This window comes from Phyllobates terribilis, unplaced genomic scaffold, assembly GCF_046119375.1.
Source record: "Phyllobates terribilis strain yellow unplaced genomic scaffold, ASM4611937v1 Scaffold_11__3_contigs__length_659146591, whole genome shotgun sequence".
NCBI classification, from domain to species: domain Eukaryota; kingdom Metazoa; phylum Chordata; class Amphibia; order Anura; family Dendrobatidae; genus Phyllobates; species Phyllobates terribilis.
The window spans coordinates 157230761-157255162 of NW_027362771.1; the positions used below are offsets into that span (position 1 = coordinate 157230761).

General features: G+C 44.5%; 1 protein-coding gene across 1 annotated transcript in view; it reads right to left on the reverse strand.

Moving 5' to 3' along the window:
- Positions 1 to 24402, reverse strand: part of LEMD3 (LEM domain containing 3) — a 56390-nt gene that overhangs the window by 30606 nt on the left and 1382 nt on the right. Inside the window, exons 2-4 of the mRNA XM_073651714.1 lie at positions 17854 to 17882; positions 16178 to 16241; positions 4543 to 4610 (exon numbers count right to left, since the gene is read on the reverse strand). Coding sequence (XP_073507815.1) covers positions 4543 to 4610; positions 16178 to 16241; positions 17854 to 17882 — 161 coding nt within the window. The remainder of the gene's footprint in view (positions 1 to 4542; positions 4611 to 16177; positions 16242 to 17853; positions 17883 to 24402) is intronic.

Sequence of the window (24402 nt, forward strand, 5' to 3'; positions counted from 1 at the left end):
AGCAGATACCCCATATGTGGGGGAAAACCACTGTTTGGGCGCACAGCAGGGTTTGGAAGGGAAGGAGCGCCATTTGACTTTTTGAATGTAAAATTTGCTTGAATAATTAGCAGACGCCATGTTGCATTTGGGGAGCCCCTGATGTGCCTAAACAGTGGAAACCCCCCACAAGTGACACCATTTTGGAAACTAGACCCCTCAGGGAACTTATCTAGATGTGTGGTGAGCACCCTGAACCCCCAAGTGCTTCACAGAAGTTTATAACATGGAGCCGTAAAAAGAAAATTTTCACATTTTTCACACAAAAATGTTTTTCAGCCCCCACTTTTGCATTTTCATAAGGGTAACAGAAGAAATTGCACTATGCAGTTTGTTGTGTAATCTCTCCTGAGTTAGCAGATACCCCATATGTGGGGGAAAACCACTGTCTGGGTGCGCAGCAAGGTTCGGAAGGGAAGGAGCGCCATTTTACTTTTTGATTGTAAAATTTGCTTGAATAATTAGCGGATGTGCCTAAACAGTGGAAACCCCCCCACAAGTGACACCATTTTGGAAGCTAGACCCCTCAGGGAGCTTATCTAGATGTGTGGTGAGCACCTTGAACCCCCAAGTCCCTTACAGAAGTTTATAACATGGAGCCGTGAAAATAAAAAAAAAATTCAAACTTTTTCCACAAAAATGATGTTTTAGCCCCAATTTTTTTATTTTCACAAGGGTAAGAGGAGAAAATGGACCCCAAAAACTTGTATGCAATTTCTCCTGAGTACACCAATACCCCATATGTGGGGAAAATACAGTTTCGGCGCACGGCAGAGTTCAGAAGGGAAGGAGCACTGTGACTTTTTGAACACAAAATCGGCTGGAATCGAGAGCGGACGCCATGTCGCGTTTGGAGAGCCCCTGATGTGCCTAAATAGTTGAAACCCCCCACAAGTGACCACATTTTGGAAACTACACCCCTCAAGGATTTTATCAAGGGGTATAGTGAACATTTTGAACCCAGAGGTACGACACAGAATTTGATGACATTAGGTCATCATATTGAATAAGCTGTCATTAGTCTTGAGCGCAAGTGCTCACTACTTGAGTTTGCATCGGGTACTCAGGTATGCACCATGTATCATGGGTGCTCAAGTGAAATGCTCGAGTCCCCGCCCGCATGTTTCACGGTTATTAGACACCCAAAAAAAAAAACATGCGGGGATCGCTCGTGCATAGCAGGCAATCCCTGCGAGGTTTTTTTGGCCGCGAAGCATATGGGGCGGAGACTCGAGCACCCGCGATACTCAATGCATACTCGAGCACCCGATGCAAACTCAAGTAGCAAGCACTTGCGTTCAACACTAGTTGCCATATCGTCTTTTATTCAAACGTTAAAAAAAAAAAAAAAAAAAAAAAACCCTAACCCCAACCTATTGATTGAATTTTTTTCTGTGGGATGGTGATGAGAAAGCCTCTTGCCTTCAAAGGAAGAAAAATCAAAAAATCAGGTTTACACAGTTACAATTTACTCTAATGCGTTTCACAGTAGAGCTACAATTCCTAGACACTGGTTTACAAAGAAGGATACCCTGTGTACGGATTTATTTGTTAAATCCACTAACAGAAACAGTCTCCTCCATTTTGATAGTAATCATCCGCGTAAGATGAGCGAGTCTCTACCATTATTGAGTCAGTTAATAAGAGTAAGGCGGATAGTGTCCTGTGAGTCAAGGATAGATGAGAGACTTGAGGGGGATGTGTAGTAAATTTATCTCCAGGGGTTAAATTAACTTACTAGTGAGGTGTTGAGATTTAAAACTAGGGCCTGGGATCTTAAACATGAAGATTTTTTAAGTGATGGATGCCATGCTCCTAAAGGAAACTCCCTTTGCTCTTTTTATTATTAAATGCCAGCCAACCAGAAAGGGGATTATATGTAGAAACACTGGTTGCTTTTAGCCAAAGGACATCCCATAACTGAGGATTTTAAATCTCCACCCCTCAACTTATAGGCATAGTATTAATTTGAAGGTTGGTTGGTGAAGTCTTTTAAATAAAACCTATACAGAACTTTGAGCACCCCAAGAATGGGTAACTTTGTTTGGAGTGTGCATGATGCTGTGGCAATATGTTGAAGGGAAATTCTTACCTTTTTGCCAGTTCGGAAAAGTGTATTTAATTAACACCTTTATATAATAATGTGGATTATATAGCACGGGCGCATGTGCACACAAACTTGAATGTGATTGGAGGAGGTGTATATGATCGATGAATCTGATTGGTCTGAGGCAGCCTAGACAACGAGGATGCTTTAAAGAGGTTGTCCAGTACCATTAACATTGCCCCCATCGATTTAAATTGTGTAAACAAGTCTTTTTGCAATTACCTTGTATGGTCTGTATTGCCTGTGAGCGGCGCCATCGCTGGCCGCTCACCATGCATCACATGACCCCGGCTACAGCAGACTCAGACATCCGCTGATGTCACGTCAAGTTCTGGCTGCAGCTGGGGGTGACCCAGTGATGTGCTCCACCCACAGCACATTAGGGGGAGCGCGTCACCCCCGGCTGCAGGCGGAACTTGACGTGACATCAGCGGATGTCGGAGCCGGCTGTAGCCGGGGTCACGTGATGCATTGTGAGCAGCCAGCGATGGCGCCGCTCACAGGCAATAAAGACCATGCAAAGCAATTACAAAAAGACTTTTTTGTTTACACAATTTCAATGGATGGGGGCAATGTTAATAGTACTGGACAACTCTTTAATGTGATTGCTTGATCATGACACAAAAAGAGAAAGGGGAGGGTCGTACTCCTGAAGTTTGATTTGTATTTTTGTCCCAGCACTTTGAAAATCCAGAGGCAATATACAATGTATAATTGTCTGAAGAGGGGGATGACCACAGGGTGGAGTCTTTCCCGATTGCTACCTCGTTAATGATCCATGCTATTTAAACCTGGCTTGTTACCTTTTTTTAATGCTTGAAAGAGACCTATTGTTGGTTGACACATTGCACTTAGTGGCAGAATAAAGAAGTTTTCCATTTTCTTCACAAATATTTGGACACTGTAATTCAGCTATGTGCTCTCACCAAGTGTGCTCTTTGGGACTTTGACGGTGCGTTCATAGAAGGGTAATTGCCCTATCTAACAAGTATCCAGAGTGGAGTGCATTTTTTTTTTTCCTCCAACTTATGTACAGTAGACTCCGCTGACCTGGAGTGACAGGTCTATTTATGTGTGGAATAGGCAGAGACCTGTAAATCCAGGGTAGCGGGTGGGGAGAAGCGACATTTAAGAGAAAAAAAAACACACTTTAAATGTAGTCTGGGAATGGGCCACAAGGGAAACTGGTTGGTAAGGCGGGGTCCACAGTATTCTCCCTGCACGCTCCCCTGGAGTGACAGGCCTCTCCCTATACACTTATGGAGACCTGTCACTCCAGGGCAGCAAGCAGGGAGAATCCTTTGGACCCCGCCTTCTCAACAAATCTTCCCAGCTTTTAGGCTGAGTTCACACGATGCGTATTTCATGCGTTTCCGCGGCGTTTTTGCAGTTGCGGAAACGCATGAAAAACGCATGGTAGAAGGGAAGCAATGTTCCCCAATGGAAATCCACATGTGCTGTGCCCATGATGCGGATTTTTCCGCAGCGTGAACGCTGCGGTCAAAAATCCGCAGCATGTCAATTAATTTTGCGGAAACGTGGCGATTTCGCCGCCATTGACTTGCATTAGAACGCGCCAATTCCGCAAGACAGCATCTGTACTTGCGTTATTGGCGCGTTCTAATGTGCGGATGGTACCCGGGTGTGGAGGAGAGGAGAGTCTCATCCACACCCAGGTACCATTAAAAAAGCTGTAAAAAAAGAATAAAATAAAAAAATAAATGTATTCTTACCTTCTGTCAGCCCGCGCAGCGCTCCCGCTTGGTTCCCGGCACTTGCAGTGAGTTGTAGGACCTGCGCTGACGTCAGAGTCATGTGACGGGTCACGTGACGCTGACGTCGGCAGGTCTTTCAATTCAAAGTTGCCGGCAGCCGGGAACTTTGTAAAGCAGGACAGCGCGGGCCATCGGAGGTAAGTATATACACTCTCTCGGGTCACACTATATAAATCCATGTTGTTTGCATGGATTTATATAGTGTGACCTAGTTGTCAAGCACTTTCCAGGTGATGCTAAAATCGCTTGGAAAGCGCTTGTCAATCTGCATGCGGAAACGCATGTGAATCTGCATGTGGATCCGCATGTATTCTGCAGGAAAAACGCATGCACAATCTGCATGCGTTTTTTCTGCCAGGGAGATGCAGAAATGATGCAGACATTTTCTGCTTCATTTCTGCATCGTGTGCACATAGCCTTAAGTATGTTTTCTGACGTGCTGCAGCGTTTCAGTCAAACACTCCTGGTTGTGTTCATGCAGCGAATATCAATCCATGGATTGGGCAGCATGTTTCAGGTTCTCTTTAATAATTACAATGTGTCATATCCACAAATGCTTAAAGTATTCCATTTGTAAGTACACTATCTGGAAGATTGTTTTTTTCACCTAACATAACTGACCTTTAAGTAGTCGGCTGCCTCTTGGACGGAAATATTTCTGTAGTCAGCATCTCCACATGTGAAATCTCCTATAGCAATGTGATTAAAGAAACGACAAAATGCATTAAACAATCTTTGCAGGGCTACAAGAGTAAATATAGTTCTTGCAACATACATCCATACTTGTTCAGATATTGCACATTACTGGTACGTCCTAGTTTGCAAGATGCTCCCACAAATACAGTATATGTGCAGGTAGATCCAGGTTAGTGTGTGAACTGGTCCAATAATGACTACCCAGTGAGCTTGGCTGAAAGGGATTTGTCCAGTACTTAGACAATTCCATTCTCAACTGCTATATTCTCCTAAAATACCAGCCTGCACTTGCCACTGGTGCCATTCTAACATTGGCGCTGGGTCTCATGTGACAAGCACTGCCGCAGCCAGCGACTGCCAATGGGCCGCTTCGCTCACATCCTTCTGACATAACAGACATCCAGAAAGTCAGAGCATTCTCACTTTTTCCCGATGTCAATTTCGTCTGAAGGAAGCGAGTGAAATGGCACATTAGCAGCCGCCAACTGGCTGCAGGGTTCACGCAACATTATCACATAAGCTCCGGCAAAGAGGGAGTAAAGCAATTGAAAGGGGTTGTCCAAGTTGTGGACAACCTCTACCCGACAGCCAGACTCCTGCAGCAACACTGTCCTCGGCAGTCTAACCCTGGAGAGGACAATCTATAGCGATTACTCACCCAAGCTTCTAATTTAGTCAACAAAACAAAACACTTCTATCGCTGCACAATTTGGAATAAAAAAGTGATCAAAATAATAAACGGCAGTTCAAAAATTGCTTTTTTTTTTTTTTTTTAAATTTTGCCCCCCAAAGATCACAATAAGACTTAGTTCACATTTGTCCTTTGCGCTAAACTGAGCACTTTCAAAGATTTACACGGAAACCCCGATTGTAACAAGCGATTCAGGCAAAACTTCTGACGGAAGATTCACTATAATGAGGCAGATGTAGGCACTTTGCACTGTCTGGTCTATGATCTGGGGATGTCAGTCTTTTGAGGCATGCGTAAAAGCACAGCTGACCACAGTTTTGTGCATCCTTGAAAAGAAGGACACAGCAAAACAGAAGCCAGACTGAGTGCACCGTAACTGTGCCTGCAGCTATCATGCATGGATCCCTGGGGGTGGGGGTGGGGGGGTTAATGTAAGTGCTCAGCGTAGAGACCAGGATAATTGTGAAAAGAGCCTTAAAAGTGATCCAAACTGTTGTGTACCCAAAATGCTACCAAAAAAAAGTTGCAACTCAACCCAGAAAAAATAAGTTGTTACTTAGGTCATCTGCTAACAGAAATAGAGGGTTTCCATGTTATTGGTAGGACAAAGGCTCTGGAAAAGACATTGCTCACCCCAAAAGAAATACAGCAAGATCTGTGCTCCAAATCCAAAATGACAACTCCCTTCTGCACACCAGTGTGCATCTACATGTTTGGCATTACTGTAGCAAGTAGAGCCCCCTTACTTACAGGTGCACATATCCAGAAGCAGTATTGAGCCACTACAATGTATTGGGCACTTTTCACTCTGCAGCATCCATTGCGCTTATTTATGGAAAACACTTATGGAATCAAAAGTGTCACTACACCCATAGATTCATTCCCAGAGGGGTGTAATTTCCAAACTGTGGTCACTTGGGAGCTCAAGGAATTCTGCTGTTCTGGCACTTGAGGGCTTTGACCTTTTTTGGAGTGCAGATTTTCCTAGAATAATTTGCAAACTCCATTTGCAAACAGCACTCCTTCCCTCCCAAGCCATGCAGCGTAGCTAAACACCAATGTACAGCCACATATGGGGTATTGACACGTTCAGAAGAAATTTTGGGACAAATTGGTGCCATTTATATACTCATTTTCCATTTTAGAAATGGAAAGTTTGGGGCTAAAACATTCTAGTGGTAAAAAAAATGTAATTACTTTTTCTTCACTGCTCAATTGTATGGTATCTGTGGTGTCAACATGCTCATTGAACCCCATGGATCAATTCATTGAGGGGTATAGTTTGCAAAATAGGGTGGTTCTGCTGTTCTGGCATTTCAGGGGGTTCTGCCAATGTGACGTGACGCTTGCAAACCATTCCAGCAAACTAAACTCCAATAGGTTGCTCCTTTCCTTCGGAGCTTTGCACTATGCCATAGAAGTTTTTGACCACATACAGGGTGCTGACGTACTGTGAAGAAATTGCATAACAAATGGCTGGGTCCATTTCTCCTGTTAGCCCTTTAAAGATTTGGAGCCAAAACATTTTAGTAGAAGGAGGAGGGGAAAAAAAAAAAAAAAAAAAAAAAAATGTTTTTTTTTCACCACTCAATGTTATACAATTCCATGAATCACCTGTCGGTTTGGCTGTGTGATCGTGCTGAAACATGATCTGATAATAAAGCATCTCCTGGACAGGGGAGGAAACAGCAAGAGTGTATACAGACATTACAGCCGATTCTTTGAGGAAAAAATGTTTTCACTGCCCATTTTTTTTTACCTCACAGAAAGAATCATTTGCTATCCCATGCTGTCCTGTCTGTATACTCCTTTGCATGCTCCTGCACAGTCAGACACACTAGGGGCACATTAGGCTCTCAGCATAGGAACAACTTAACTTTTTTTTTTTTTTAATCATCCTATTGTGAAATTCATTCATTATTCAAAGTCTGTTCATGGGAAAACCCCGTTGAGGGTAGTTTCCAAATAGTGGTCACTTATGGGGTTTTCTGCTGTTTTGGAATATTAGGGGGCTCTTCTAATGTGACAATCTATTCCAGCCAAAATTGCACTCAAAAACTGAAATGGAGTACACAGCAGGGCTCAGAAGGGAATGAGCACTGACGTGTGCCTAAATAATATAGTTTCTGACCACATATGGGGTATTGTCATACTCGAGAGAAATTACACAAATGTGGTTTATTTTCTTCTGTTACTTTTATTAAAGTGAAAAATTTGGGGCAAATGCAATTTTGTGAAAAACAACACTTCAGGTGCTAGACAGGAATTAAAACAAGCTTCCTAAATGTGAATGCCATGAAAAGGTGCAGTTTTTGAAGTGGTATCACTTTAGTGATTTGACATAGGCTAATAAAATAAGTTTTGTAAATTGTTGGAAAAATGAAACAGTGACACTGGTCAGACATGAAAAGTTTGTCTTAGTCAGGAAGGTGACGATAGGTGGTAAGGGGTTAAACAAATTCTGATGTAATTTATCAGTAGAGCACAGGATATTTGTGCAACTATCTAAATTTGGTACAAAAGCAACTTTTTTATGCACTAAAGTTATTCTTCATTTACATGGCCCAATGTTTTAAAATTCTGCTAATCCGTAGTTTAGAAGTGCTCATCACACCCCTAGATGTGCTCCTTATGGGATGATCTTTTAAAATTAGATCAAGTGTGTGAATGGGGTTCTGACGTTTTGGCATATCTGCGGCTTTTCAGTAAAAATTGTGTTTCACAATCAAATAAGGCTCAAAGTAATGTGTGCCCAGCCAGATTCCGACAACATATAGGGTATCATACTCTGGAGAAGTTGCACAACAAGTTGAGGGGTTTATTTTCTTTTATTTTTGTGTGAAAAAAATATATATTGGTGCTAAAAGCAATTTTTTCTAAGAACACTAAAATAATTTTCATTTTTACCTTCACTTCGAATACATTACTGTGAGGCACATGAAGGGCTAAACTTTCTGACTGATGTTTTGAATACTTTGGGGGGGGGGCGCGGAGGTGCAGTTTTTAAAATAGGAGTTTTTTGAGAAGGCCATGTGTCAGAAAACCATCAGCTGTTTCAAAAATGGTGCTGGCAAGGAGACAAATTGTATCGGTTATTAAATGGAACCTGTCACTTTGGGAGAAAGTGATCTACCTGCAGATATAGGAGTAATCTTCAGGTTAACAGTGCTACTATGCTCTACAGCCACCTTACTAAAAGTGCTGCTTTAGGGAGCAAATGGAACTTATTTCCTACCAGGATCTACCAGCTTTCAGACATAGGGGCATGCATGGAGCATCGACAGGGCGTGCTTACAGTCTCTAATCAACGCTGTGAGTGGTGTAACCACTGCATGCCTTTCTCCTGGTAGCAGAATTTTGTTAGGCAGCATTGTGCAGCCATTTACCTGCAGACTGACACCATATCGGCAGTTGAATAGCGTTTTTTCTGAGGTATCAGATTCTCTAACTTGTGGGATGACAGTTTTAAAGGGCACAAAAAAAACAAAAAAAAAAAAGTAAAGTTTGAAAATTGTAAATATTTTTAAGTTTCTCAGTTAGATATTTGCATATTGTACTGAAATTTAATACATTGTGCCATGGAGAGGGAAACAAAAAACACCTCAGTCACTGGTATGTCTAGACGTATTCCAGAGTTATTGCCACAGTCAAGTCAGATTTGAAAAATTCAGCCAGGTCCAAAACATGAATACAGGCTTCGGTAATAAGGCGTTAAAGGGAGTCCGTGTAAAATTACGAATTTCTACCAGCTTAAAGCTCATCTCCATAAGGATATGTGCACACGATCAGTAATCGCTGCAGATTGGATGCAGTGCACTTGCGCTGCGTGCAATCCACAGCGGCCTGATGTTACAGCATAGTGGATGGGATTTCAAGAAATCCAATGCCCACTATGCATCTCTGTGCACATGTGGATCACCCACGGACACAGGGCTGTGGAGTTGGTAAGCTAAACCTCAGACTCCTCAATTTCCATGACACCAACTCCACGACTCCCTCATACATGGCTCATGTTTAAGTGATAAATTTACTGTAGCACAGATTCATCTCAGCTAAAAGTCTAGACCCTTAGATCAGGAATAGAACATTTCATAACTTTCCCAAATTCTTATGAAAAAATATTCCCCACAAACTGCATTGAATTACTGTACCCAATTTATTATATATTTTAGGAGTCAGTCGGTCCATTTTAGATCGATTCTTCACAGACTGCAGCATGTAAATTTCTGTTGTGGAGTCTCCGCAAGAGAAATTCTATCAGTGTAATGTATAGGATGCAGTGAATCCACATGGTTCAATGAACACATGCGGATTAACCTGCGTGCAGCGCTTTGGACGCAGAATAAAGTATACGGTGTTCAAAGCGCTGCTAATACCGACCGTGTGCACATACCCTAAAGGAAAACTGTCACCGATTTTCAGTAAACCACATTTCACATGCACAGAAAGGTAGACTGTTGTAATACAGAAAGCACACAATTAACCCCTTAAGGACCGAGCCACTTTGTATGTTAATGACCAGGCCTCATTTTTCAAGTCTGACCACGGTCACTTTATGAGGTAACTCTAGAACGTGTCAATGGATCCCACTGATTGTTTTTTCGTGACACTGTACTTCATGATTGTGGTAAAATTTGTTTAATATGACTTACATTTGTGAAAAGATCGGAAATTTCACTATTTTCTAAATTTTTATTCTTATGCCCCTAAAACCAAAACATATGTCACAAAATAGTTAAACATTTACCACAGGTTTACTTCACATCTGCATCATTTTGCAAACAATTTTGGGTTCGGAAGTAAAAAGGGTTAAAAATGTTGATCAATTTTTAAGGGCCCACACCACATTTAAAGTGACTTGGATATTTTCTATCATGTAAGCCCCCAAAGTGACACCATTCTAAAAACTGCAACCCTCAAAACCAAATTCAAGAAGTTTATCAGACCTTCAGATGCTTCACAAGAATTAATGTAATGTGGAAGGGAAAACAAACAAACATTTAACTTTCCCATAAAATTTATTGTCCCAAAATTCATTATTTTCACTTTAACAAGGTTAACAGGAGAAAAATGGACCCTAAAATCTGTTGGGTAGTTCTCTTTAGTACACAGATACCCCATATGTGGTTTGAAACATTTGAGGCACAGTGCAAAGCTCAGAAGGGAAAAAGCGCCATATTGGAGTCCAGATTTTGCTGTGCTGATTTGACGGTGCCATATCACAATGGCAGAGCCTGAGGTGCCAGAACAGCAGAGACCCCCATAAGTGATGTCATTTTACGCCTCCTAATGAATTCATCTAGAGGTGCAATGAACATACTGACCGGTGTGTCACAGAATTTTATACCATTGGGCAGTGGGAAAAAAATAAAAAATTACATTCTTACCACTAAAATTTTGTTTTAGTCCCAGATTTTACATTTTCACACGGTGAAATGGGTAAAAATAGTACCAAAATTTGTCCCACAATTCCTGCTGAACGTGGAAATACCCCATATGTGGCTGTGCAGTACTGCTTAGCCATACGGGGAGACTTGGAGCGCCATTTGCCTCTTGGAGCACAGATTTTCCTAGAATAGTTTGCGCTAGATGAGCAGAATCACCCCCCCCTCAAGTGACCCCATTTTTTGGAAGTTATACCTCTGCCAAACATGTGGACGCTAAATGTGGTTTTGGCAGATTGTGGGGCTCAGAAGGGAGGGAGCCATTTGGATTTGGAAGTGTAGAATTCGCTGGATTTATTTTTGTGAGGGAGGGGTGGGGGAACCATTTCGCTTTTCCAGAGCTTTTACTACCAGTAACGTGGAAGCCCCCTATATTTCTGTTAGCAGATGACAGGCCTGAGTGGGGATTTGCTTTTTTATGGATTGAGTTGAAGCTTTTAATGGGAACATTTTGGATCACATTTAATAGGAGCCCTACGATGAGCACTTACAGTATCTTTCGGACTACAAGACGCACTTTTTTTCCTCCAAAATTTTGGAGGAAAGTGGAGGCGAATCTTCTAGTCTGGCTGTGGATTGCGTGTGCGAGTATATAGAGACGGAGGACCGGGTCACAGGAGCTGCCTGCTGCAGCCAACACTGTGCTCGCTGTTCAAAGAAAATTAATATTCACTGCCCCCCACAACCATGGGCGTGTGGAGCACTGAATATTCATTCTCCTTAATAACGAGCACAGTGTCAGCCCAGTCGTAGTTTCCTGCAGCGGCTCGGCGATCACTTGTGCCCACTACTAAAGAACATAAATATTCACTATACCCCACTCACATGGGCAGTAGTGAATATTTACTCTTTAGTAGCAGGCACACGTGGTCGCCAAGCACAAGCTGGGCAGACACTGTGCGCACTATTAAGGAGAGTGAATAGTCACTGCTCCCAACGTCCATAGTCCCAGCATGGGGAGCAGGGACTATGCCGGCAGCTGATCTCAGCGTCTGAGGGCACGGCAGTGACGTCATGCGCAGCTCACGCTGAGATCAGCTGCTGCAGCAGAACAGGACGCAATGCTGGAGCAGGGGGAAGAAAGGAGAGTAGAATTTTCTATTTTTTGTGTGCACGGTGATGGGGGTGCCATGCATACCAGGATGGGGGATATAAATACAGAATTGGGGGACATTACACCTATAACATTGTCAGCAGCAGAACCCCCCCCCTCCTCTGTAACCAGGGCTGTGGAGTCGGTAAGCCAAACCTCCCAACTCCTCAACTTCCATGACACGGACTCCAACTCCGACTCCCTCATACATGGCTCATGTTTAAGTCAGGGCTGTGGAGTCGGAGAGTCGGTAGAAATGTACCGACTCCAGCTTTAAAAAAAATGTATTAATATTTCATAATTGAACTTTCATATGAATTTTATAAATGTTACTCAAATATATATGTTCTATCAAACTATGAACAACAGTGATAAGCAGTTCTGCTGGAGATAGAGAAATTTCTTACTTCTTGTGTGTCATTGTTCTCCACTGCCCTTATCTAATCTTATACTTTGTTAACCTCATGCTGCCCCAACCCCCCTACTTACAATGTATGAAACTGAAAGTGAAAAGGTGTTGCAAATTCTTAGTAGTAAAGCTCCTCCTCTAGACTAGAATGTTACTAGGTGTGCATCTTCCAAGCATCTCACAGCTGCTACTCAGAAGAGGAAGACTGTAAGAAGTATTATCCTTTCAACAAACTTTGCATCAGTTAACTGAGTACATGAGGAATAACAGTATTACTGACCACTATATCAGTTGTACGACCTGGCAATAATTTTGTACAATTGTTTTTAGGAAAAACAATTGTCATTTGGATTGTGAATGCAGAATTAAAAACCTGAGCATGTCAAAGAAGCGTCACATTAAATCAGCTGTATTTGAACATTTCACCATCACTCAAGATAGAAAACACTATGTCTGTCAGTGTATGACAAATGATCCAGACGAAAACAAATGCTGTGAAGCCAAGATCAGTGCATATTCAGGCAAAGATAAAAATGCTCCTACCAGAGCTTCTAATCTAAAGAGACATTTACAGCGCTTTCATCCAGAAGTACTGAAAGCAGTGGATGAGAAAGACTGCATCCAAACCAATGAACCAGTGCCCAGCTATTCCAGCCAAACAAAGGAGCAGAGAACTTTGCAGCCATCAGTTGCAAGATATTTTGTCAGTGACAAAGACAGATACATTTAAAAAACAGATCATAGAGCTTGTTGTAAAGGATAGTGTGCCCATTTCATTATTTTCACGACCAGCTTTTATGTGTCTGAATGGGGAAATGGCTCGCAAGCTTGGTGTTTCTCTGGAGAGAGAGAGTATTAGAAAATTAGTAATCGAAGAAGCTTTTAAACAAAAGGAAGAACTTAAAAAAACTCTCAAGGGACGCTTTCTGTTTCTTAAAATGGATGCCTGCACACGTCACAGAGTGAACTATTTTGCCATCAATGTCCGATTTGTTTGTGACAAAAATGAAATAGTTACCAAGACATTGGCAGTAAAAGACACCAAAGCTCATCACACCAGTGAGTTTCTCCAGGTCTTGGTGGAAAAGGTTCTGCAAGACTATGAACTTAAAAAAAGAGCAAGTTCTTTCTGTCGTAACTGACAATGCTTCAAATATAAGTACTATTAAGCTAATGAAAGAGTAATGATGGTGACCAGCAGCTAGAAGAACATTCTGGGTCCACAGACACAGAAATGTTTGAAATAGAGGAACACCGTATTGTAACTGAGGAGCAAACTGAAGTTGCTTCAGATGAACAGCAACATGATAGTTTAGATGATCTTGTTGAAACTGTCAATACGTTCTTTCATTCATCACATGCGCTGTGTTGTGCATACGCTACAGCTGGCTATAAGAGTCCGCAAGAAGGACAAGCTGCTGCACTGATTGGCAAGGTGAGAAAATTGGCTACTGTTGCCAGAACCCCTAAAGTTGACTCAATTTTGAAGAGACGTGCTGGAAAAGGGGCAATTATTGATCAAGCCACACGATGGGGCAGTACTTACTTAATGATTCAGTGCTTGGTTGAACTGAAAACCTTTCTTGTAGACATGGCTAACCCTCAACCGACAGTAAATGAAAGTCAGTGGAATCAGGTGACTGAGCTGGAAAAATTGCTAGAGCACCCATTTACAGTGACTAAAAAAATACAAGCAGAGGACTTAACTCCAGGTATTTTCTTAAAGGAGTGGAAGAACCTGATGTTTCGCCTGTCCTAAAGAGGAGGGTTAATTGCAAGTGGCATTGCTACATCAATGAAACGGAGAGAGGAGCTACTATTACAAAATAATCTTTTGGCAGCTGTTTATGTAGACCCAATGCATCGGATTCTTCTAGATGATCAACAGCTAACTAAAGGAAAAGAAGCTAGTAAGGATGAAAGGGTTGCAGAACAGTCAGGAGGAACCAGAAGAATTTGGTCGTCCTGCCACATCTTCACCCTCATCAACTGATGAAGAATTTAATTTTGAAAAATATTTGGATCACAAGGACCGTGCAAAGCGTTCCCGCATAGAAGAAGAGTCATCACCATCAAAGAACACAGCCAGTACATTTCAGCAGAATTTTTCATGTGCACTAAAAGAAATTGAGAAATTTGACCATTCATCAAAAATAACAGTGCAACAAGCGATTCCTCTGTATCCGGACATTGTCAGAGATGTTGCCCGAGTGGTTACTGCTTTGCCACCAACCCAAGTTAGTGTAGAGAGGTTGTTCTCTGCTCTCAAAATAATTAGATCAGATTTGAGGGCATCCATGAAGGAGGATCTGACAGAGGCAATACTTTTTCTGAGGACAAATTTATAGATTTCTTATTAACTGCATAACAGTGTTTATTGCATATTTACTTACTATATTCTAATTGTATTCTAATAAAATATAGTTTTTGCTCTAAGTGGTCTGATTACTTATATGATGGTGAGAAACTGAATAAGCACGATGTTAATATTTTACAACAGTAAATTTATTGTTACGAATTGGCCATTTATGAAGGAGTCGGAGCCGGAACCTGATAAAATCCAGGAGTCAGAGTCGCAACTGTGACTTACTGACTCCACAGCCCTGGTTTAAGCGATAAATTTACTGTAGCACAGATTCATCTCAGCTAAAAGTATAGACCCTTAGATCAGGAATAGGGCATTTCATAACTTTCCCAAATTCTTATGAAAAAAATATTCCCCATAAACTGCATTGAACTACTGTACCCAATTTATTATGTATTTTAGGAGTCTGTCCATTTTATACCGACCACAAAAATGGGCTCCGACTCCACAGCCCTGCCAATAACAGTGCATCATGACCACTTTTTTTGCTTTACATTTTCCTCCTCTAAAACCTAGGTAGGTCTTATGGTCCAATGAGTCTTATAGTCCGAAAAATACGGTATATTGGGGTTGCCATTTAAATCACCGAGTGATGCGATTCAGATGAAACCCCTGAGGGATCCATTCACTAATGAGGTACCACTCTGGATTCTGTCTGTCCTCTGTTCAGAGGTGTCCTTTTCAGAAGTTGTCTAATAAATTTATATTGTACCGTGTCTTGGTGATCCAATTGTTTTTTGCGCACGGCTTTCCTGATTTTCTACCAAAACTGTGGCCAACCACATTTTTATGCACGCCTAAAAAGACGGACACTGCCAGCCGGCGTCCAGAGTGTCTCCATCTCTCTCATTATAGGGAATCTTCCGCTGAGGTATTTCAGAGATTTACACGGAAACCCGAGTATAGGCTCTCAGCGTAGGATAAATATGAGCAGAGCCTCACTGCGATCTTTAGAAGGCAGAATGAACAAATCAACAGCAGGTGAAGAATTGGTTTTATTTTTTACGCCGCTCCTCGTGCGGTATAAGTGATTAAACAACTTTATTTTTCGAGTCGGTGCGATTACAGCGATACCAGATTTATGATAATTAAGCATATAGGCGGGGATTTGGGGGAATAATAAGCACATAGGCAGGGATTGCTTGACGTCCCCTGGACACCAAGCCTGTACAAAAGAGAATTGATTAAAAAGCGCTTTTCTCTGCAATCAAACCTCTACTATGGGCCATACAGGTATGTAAAAATTCTTTTTCTATACCCTGTATGGCCATAGTAGAGCTCTGATAACCCAAAGTGGTGACCGATTCCCTTTAAAAGTGTTACTAGAGCACGACAAAGTGATCAGGGTTTGTAATATATTTAAAAAAAAAAAAAAAAAAAAAAACTACAAATTAATCTTCATCATTTACATAAAACTGGCTATAACTACATGCAAGCTGGACCACTAGGGTGGGAAGGAGGGAGGGAGAGGGGACATTGTACACAATTCTAAGCAATGTATATGGGTGAAATCAGACTGACAGTTAAATCAAGTACGTGTCAAACTGAAGAAACTTACCAGCTCTTTTTGACAACTTGTCATGCAGCTTATGTAGAGCATTCATGAGATTTTGCTCAGCTTTCTGAAACAATGAAAGATGAAAAATCTAAAACACAGACAATATGAAGCCATTTGCCCTATGCCCTTTACTAGAACATCGTTGTTTAATATGATTAGTCTTACGACTATTAGACCAATGTTACTAAGTGATTTAAGGCAAGAGACAGGCAACAGAACTCTAGAAATGTTACTAGAACATGCATTGGCATTTTTAGTGCATCTTTCCTATTTTTTTTTAAAACAGAAGCATAACTCGTTAAACTTCTTACGTTACAGATTTACCATTAAATAAATATAGAGCAAAGGAGATTTAAAATCGCTAGTATCACTAGAAAGCAGCCATGAATAAAGCACAGCTTTACTTTGGACCTTCTTCTAACTAAATAAAAGGGATCCCCTAACCAACAGCAAGTTCAGGTCTCTATTCACATTTATGTCCCAGAGAAAGAACCCACATATCAGACATTTCTAGCATATCATGCAAATATGCAATGTCTAACGTGTCCAAAGCAACATCTTAGTTTTGTTTTTTGGGAGCAATACTACATTTTCAACCCACGAATAAACCAGCCTAATCCTCCGAGCCATCCCATCTAAATGGCCTACTAGGGCATATGGACATCAGAATGAGCCTACATTTTGGACCCCTTTCTGAGCCAGAGCGACAAGCTGCTCTACAGACATGGCTCTCACTAAAGTCAACTAAGTCTGTTGCAATCTGATGAGGAAAGGTATCAGTTTAAACTTTAAAGCACCACTCCATTGCTGCAACTACTGTACTTAAAGTTCCTTAGTATTATATTGATTGGCCGCTGTCTTCTGTTCTCTGCGCCGGTGCAGTTTTCTTTTGCAGGTTGTGACCAGCCAGATCACTCCAGTGTTTGCTGGTCACAACTCAATACAAGACCATGAAAACCATAAAAAGGCTCAGACCTACACTGACAGCTTTTGACCGTTACCTCAGACTTCCAGTCAGAAGTTCAGATCACAAGATGGCGGAAACAGCTGAAGACAGTGGCTGTATGTATAATACTAGGGTCTGGGAACTTGCATTAGTTGCACCACTCCAACGGTATATAAGAGAACAAAAAAAAAAAAACGTTGGGAGTGGTGCTTTACGTTCAAAAGGACTGTGCTCTTGGATAATAAATAAGATGTAAAATAATGTAAAGCATGCGTGCACAGCCTGCGCCCCAGAGTTACACAAAGCCCACAAGGACATTCTGTGCAGCCTCACAAGCATCGGGTCACTGACATTTTTATCTGTCTGCTCACATGCATTTCCCCATGCCAAAAAGAAAATGAATGCACTGTGTGGCTGAGACCCATATATTGGCAGAATGGGGTCTCCTAAGCCCCGTGTGGCACTTTATAAAAGGAGCAGATTATATGTAAAGGTGGCCATTTACAAGACAGGCAATCTAGTAAACGTGAGAGAAAGCCGCTTGCGAGATTCCCTTTCTAGAACTTCTACCTATCAGACATTTATATCTCCAGTAAGCCATAAATGTCCCAGATGGAAATTTTACTATGGCTGCTAGGACTGGTTTCATCTGACAGTGTGTCACTAGCACCAGAACTTTGTGCACTCCTGCTATACAGGTTTTTAAGAACAAGAAATGTATAATACTTACATCACTAGGGAGATCATCAGTACTTCTTACTAAGAACGAAGATGGGAGAGAGAAAAAAAAAAAAGTGAATAAACCTTACATTAATGCTAAAATGATATTTACACAACATAAATGATGTTATTGGTCATTTCAAAGGGTTCTCTTCACTGGAAATTGGGTCCCAAACCTAATGCTTTAAAATACAAAAACAAGCAGTATTTAACAGTCCCTGCTGCGTCAACCACTGGCCTCACAGGTGATAAAGTCGATTGCATATCGTAGCTGAGGCCAGTGATCATATGCTGTAGACAGGACATCATTGCAGCAGTGCTGTAAACTAAGATTTGAAAGAGGCAGAAACATGGCGGTGGGGTGGCTTCCACAGGTAAAGAATCCTTATTTTGTTATGTGAACACAGAAGGCACCTTTAAAAAGTGAAGTGTCCAAAATATTTAAACAGATACCTACAAGCAGCAAATTCCAAACAGGATGAAATGGTGGGGGAATTTCAATGTCCTCTCTTTACGGCGTTTAACGTACAGATTAATTTTATTTTTTGATGGACCAAACTTTTATGGATGCAGCGATGCCAAATATTTATTTATAACAAAGAAATAAGGGGAGAATTTCATTTTTTTTTCAATTTTTTTTTTATTACTCTATCCTTTAGCCCCTTCAGGGGACTTGAACCTTTGATCGTTCTATTGTAGTATATAGTGAAAGTGATCAAAGTGAATTGCAGCATATAGAGTAAATCACGTTTCATATGACTGTGGCTTAGCTTCATAGAAGTGCCAAAATGGCCACAATGGGGATTTTCTCCAAGTTCTCAGCTGCCTTGCCAGGCCATCTGCGGGAGTTGATGTACACAATGACAACTAAATTTAAATGCTGCTGTCATGTTGACAGTAGCATCTAAATGGTTGACAGCAGTGATTGGAGCTTAGCCTGTTCCACGACGGATATATCAGTCATAAGATTGTAACAGATCCCACAGACTGATACATGGTCAGTAAGAAATACCATTATAGCATACAATCATCATGTGTTACAAAATTTAAGAGACAGACAGTCTTTAGATACTCTTTGTATTGTATAGAATCCTTGACATGTGCATAAGCCCATAAACTACACACTGAATAGAGACACGCACAAGGGCAATTCCAACTACCAGCAGACGTTAACTGAGTGCCAATCCCTAAATGTTTTTTGTTTTTTTTAAATTAATTTGCTTGCGTCACCATATTCTGAGACCGGAAATATTTTCAAATTTCTGTCAATAAAGCAGTGAGAACTCTTTTTTTGCGCCCTGAGCAGACTTTCAATGGATATTGTCTGGTTGATACGATGTTCTGATCACCTCTTATTGCATTTTTTGTGCGGTTGTGGTGACAAAAAAAAACAAAACATGCAATTGTGGCATTTTAGTTTTATTACAGAGTTAACAGATCGGGTTAATGTCATATCATTGCGTATGTAAAAGTCCAATCTACCACTTGCGTATTTTTATATTTATTTTTAATGGGGAAAAGATTTAAACCTATTTTTTTCATAAAAAAACATTTTTTTCTTCACCTTCCACTGTATTTGTTAGTCCCCTTAGGAGACTTCAACCAGCAGTCATTTATTTGATCGCTTGTGTCATGACTGTTTTGTGCTATACACAGTCTCCTATGAACACCAGCCAAAAGCTGTGGTTCACAGGAGAACGGTCATGACAAGCACAGCAGACCACCGGCATCGTGGCAACCCATCAGCCCCAGCGAGCGATTCACTGAGGCGCTGGAGCTGTAAATGCTGATATCAGATTGCCAGTGGCATTTTAAAAGGTAAAAGCATTTGGTGGAGCTCCGCCCCACATAGGCCATTAGTGGCAGATGAATGCACCACTTGCGGTTCTGCATCAAGTCACGGAGCTGCAATAGGACGCAACTTTACCCCATGTTGCAGCAATGTGTTAAAGATGAGTATTTTGAGGCCAGCTATAAAATTAATATTCCCATCAAGCCTGACAGCTGCAGCTTGTACTGAGCAGTGCAAGATCTCAGCAGAAGGAACACAGAGGAGCTGTCAATCACACTAGATGGGAGGAAAATTGAGAACCTCATTATACAGCAACTCTGACATTGATTTTTAACATAAATTTACAGCCTCTCAGGTGTAAGGTTTAATAATGTATGCAATTTGTTTTGTGGAATCTGTTAACAGATACGCTCCAAGTCTTAGAGTCTAAGATATCATGTATGATACAGCCTAAATTCACACTTAAGTGGAAGAACTAAGGTTCAGTTTCGTACATAGTTATTTAAAGGGGTTACACAGACTTCAGGCACAGATGCAGTAGTGACTGGTCTCGTTGTCGTTACAACTCACACACCTCCTGAAGAGCATGCACGATCAGCAGGCATTGTGCAAATCTATTCTAATGAACAGAACATGTGCATGATACGCGTCTTGCCAAGTGTGTGCCTTAAAGAAGTTGTCCACTACTTGGACAACTCCTTGTCAACCCCCACGCTTGGCCTCGATAAAATAAAAAAGCCTATGCTCACCTTGCGTGCCGGCGCTGTTCCTGCGGTGTCAGAACTCGCTCTGATGTGGCTGTTGTGACATCGGCGCCCTATGAGCGCTGGCGTCACTGTCCCCACCTCCTGTCGAATTGAACATGAGTAAGAAGTCAGAGCAGCTGCAGCCTGGACTACTTCTTCATGTTCAATTTGTCCATAGCTGGGGACAGTGACGACAGAGGTCACAACTGCACGAGAGCACCGGGGAGAGCGAGTGCTGACACTGTGGGAACAGCGCCAGCATGAGAGGCGAGGATAAGTTTTTTTTTTTTTTCCTTCATTTTAACCGAGGCCCAGCGTAGGGGATGACAGTTGCCATGTAGTGGACAACCCCCTTAACGCCAATTAAACCACTCACTTGCGATTCAGAAGTGAGCTGCTCCAGGACTCCCTGTATATACCCCATAACAAATGACGACCCATCGGCATCAAGAGATCAGTGAGAGTCCAGCAGGCGGCACCCCCCACTGTTCAGCTGAAATCTGCTCTTTAGTGGCTGGATATAAGCAATCTACAGTGACTCAAACAACCTTTTTAAAAATGCACTCACAGTAATTTTTGCTTTTGTTTCCAAGACCAGAAATTAGAAGTCAGTGGCCATGATTCCTCAAGACTAATGTTGCTCAACATGGACCCTGATTAAAAGTGGCGTGGAGTTAGAGACACCTGATTCGCCTCTTAATGAATCAGTCACATCATAAAAGTGGTGTTTTCCCCTATCCACGCATCTTACTCCAGTCCAGGACTAGAGTATGATTTTCAGCATAAAATACACAACTAATTCTGAATTCTATGCACGGGCGTCACAATGATCTTCCTCAGTTACGCACTTTCACTAAAAAAAGAACTGTATAGAAAATAGCTTCAGCTTGCAACATTAACTGGAATTAAAATGCAAAAATAAAAAACAAAACAAAAGTGGTTAAACTAAAAAAGGTACAAGTATGCTCATTCCTATACAATTATATGGTTTCAATAAAAAAAATCTGAGTTAAGAAACCTTATGCTTCAATAACAAAAGAAGCAGCATTTGCTAGTGTTATCGGGAACCTGTCATCCAGTTTTTAGCTATTATACCGGCCCCAGTGTGTTAGTGATGCAATGTGCATCACTAACAAGTTTTTTGCCAAAGAAAAGCTCCCAGTATTAAGTTTAAAAAAAAACCACTTGATATCATTAGGGGATTCCCTCACATAATTTTTTCTCTTAGTCATAGGGGTGGCAACTATTTTTTCAGTCACACTTTTTAAATTAGGCACGCCCACAGCATTGCATTTGATAGCTGTAATTGGTCCAACGTCACGGCAACAACGTAGTATATCCCACGTGTGTGCACTGCCCTTCCGCTCCCCGGGCATGTGTTCTGACGGTATACAGCCCCAGCTTCATGTCAGATACGCACCAGCGCAGTGTGGAGGGGGAACACAGTGACGGGTCCAGCGTGCGCACCGACACATCTGAGTCAGTGGCTACATGAGCGGCTCTGGGGCTGTACACAGTCAGTGTGCATGCCCGGGAAGCAGATGGGAAGTGTGCATGCACAGGATATACTGCGTGGTTGCCGTTACGTCGGGCCAGTCACAACGTGGCATCCTCTTCCAGCATTGGCTATGGGGGGAGAAGATCAGGAGACAGGATATGCCATTTATCATCTTTAGTACACTAGGGCCACATGCAAGGTAATCAGAGGGGTACGCCTAGCGCGGTCAGGGGGGGGGGGGGGTGACACTCCGCTACAAGCGCTTACGCCTAGCACGGCCGGAGGGGGGGACGGGGGGGGGACGACAGACGGACGACACTCCACCACAAGCGCTTACGCCTAACGCGGCCAGGGGGGGGTGACACTCCGCCACAAGCGCTTACGCCTAGCGCGGCCAGGGGGGGGTGACACTCCGCCACAAGCGCTTACGCCTAGCGCGGCCATGGGGGGGGGGGTGGGGGCTGACACTCCGCCAGAAGCGCTTACGCCTAGCACGGCCGGAGGGGGGGGGGGCGACAGACGGACGACACTCCGCCACAAGCGCTTACGCCTAACGCGGCCAGGGGGGGGGGGGGGGGGGGTGACACTCCGCCACAAGCGCTTACGCCTAACGCGGCCAGGGGGGGTGACACTCCGCCACAAGCGCTTACGCCTAGCGCGGCCATGGGGGGGGGGTGGGGGCTGACACTCCGCCACAAGCGCTTACGCCTAGCGCGGCCAGGGGGGGGGGGGGGGGGGGGTGACACTCCGCCAGAAGCGCTTACGCCTAGCACGGCCAGGGGGGGGTGTGTGTGTGTGTGTGTGTGTGTGTGTGTGTGTGTGTGTGTGTGTGTGTGTGTGTGTGTGTGTGTGACACTCCGCCACAAGCGCTTACGCCTAGCACGGCCAAGGGAAGGGGGGGGGGGGGGGGGAGGGTGACACTCCGCCACAAGCGCTTACGCCTAGCACGGCCAGGGGGGGGGGTGACACTCCGCCAAAAGCGCTTACGCCTAGCGTGACCAGGGGGGGGGGGAGGAGGTGACACTCCGCCACACGCGCTTACGCCTAGCACGGCCAAGGGGGGGGGGTGACACTCCGCCACAAGCGCTTACGCCTAGCACGGCCAGGGGGGGGGGTGACACTCCGCCACAAGCGCTTACGCCTAGCCCGGCCAGGGGGGGGGGGGGGTGACACTCCGCCACAAGCGCTTACGCCTAGCGCGGCCAGGGAGGGGTGACACTCCGCCACAAGCGCTTACGCCTAGCGCGGCCAAGGGGGGGGGGGGGGGGTGACACTCCGCCAGAAGCGCTTACGCCTAGCACGGCCGGAGGGGGGGGGGGCGACAGACGGACGACACTCCGCCACAAGCGCTTACGCCTAACGCGGCCAGGGGGGGGGGGGGTGACACTCCGCCACAAGCGCTTACGCCTAACGCGGCCAGGGGGGGGTGACACTCCGCCACAAGCGCTTACGCCTAGCGCGGCCATGGGGGGGGGGGTGGGGGCTGACACTCCGCCACAAGCGCTTACGCCTAGCGCGGCCAGGGGGGGGGGGGGGGTGGTGACACTCCGCCAGAAGCGCTTACGCCTAGCACGGCCAGGGGGGGGGGTGTGTGTGTGTGTGTGTGTGTGTGTGTGTGTGTGTGTGTGTGTGTGTGTGTGTGTGTGTGTGTGTGTGTGTGTGTGTGTGTGTGTGTGACACTCCGCCACAAGCGCTTACGCCTAGCACGGCCAAGGGAAGGGGGGGGGGGGGGGGGAGGGTGACACTCCGCCACAAGCGCTTACGCCTAGCACGGCCAGGGGGGGGGGGTGACACTCCGCCAAAAGCGCTTACGCCTAGCGCGGCCAGGGGGGGGGGGGTGACACTCCGCCAAAAGCGCTTACGCCTAGCGCGGCCAGGGGGGGGGGGGGGGTGTGAGACACTCCGCCACAAGCGCTTACGCCTAGCACGGCCAGGGGGGGGGGGGGGGGTGACACTCCGCCACAAGCGCTTACGCCTAGCGCGGCCGGGGGGGGGGGGGGGGTGTGACACTCCGCCACAAGCGCTTACGCCTAGCCCGGCTGGGGGGGGGGGGGATGACACTCCGCCACAAGAGTTTACGCCTAGCGCAGCCAGGGGGGGGGGGTGACACTCCGCCAAAAGCGCTTACGCCTAGCGCGGCCAGGGGGGGGGGGTGTGTGTGACACTCCGCCACAAGCGCTTACGCCTAGCCCGGCTAGGGGGGGGGTGGGAAGAGGTGACACTCCGCCACACGCGCTTACACCTAGGGGGGGGGGGGGGGGGAGAGGTGACACTCCGCCACACGCGCTTACGCCTAGCGCGACCAGGGGGGGGGGGGGGGGGGGGGGGGGAGGTGACACTCCGCCACACGCGCTTACGCCTAGCACGGCCAAGGGGGGGGGGTGACACTCCGCCACAAGCGCTTACGCCTAGCACGGCCAGGGGGGGGGGGTGACACTCCGCCACAAGCGCTTACGCCTAGCCCGGCCAGGGGGGGGGGTGTGACACTCCGCCACAAGCGCTTACGCCTAGCACGGCCAGGGG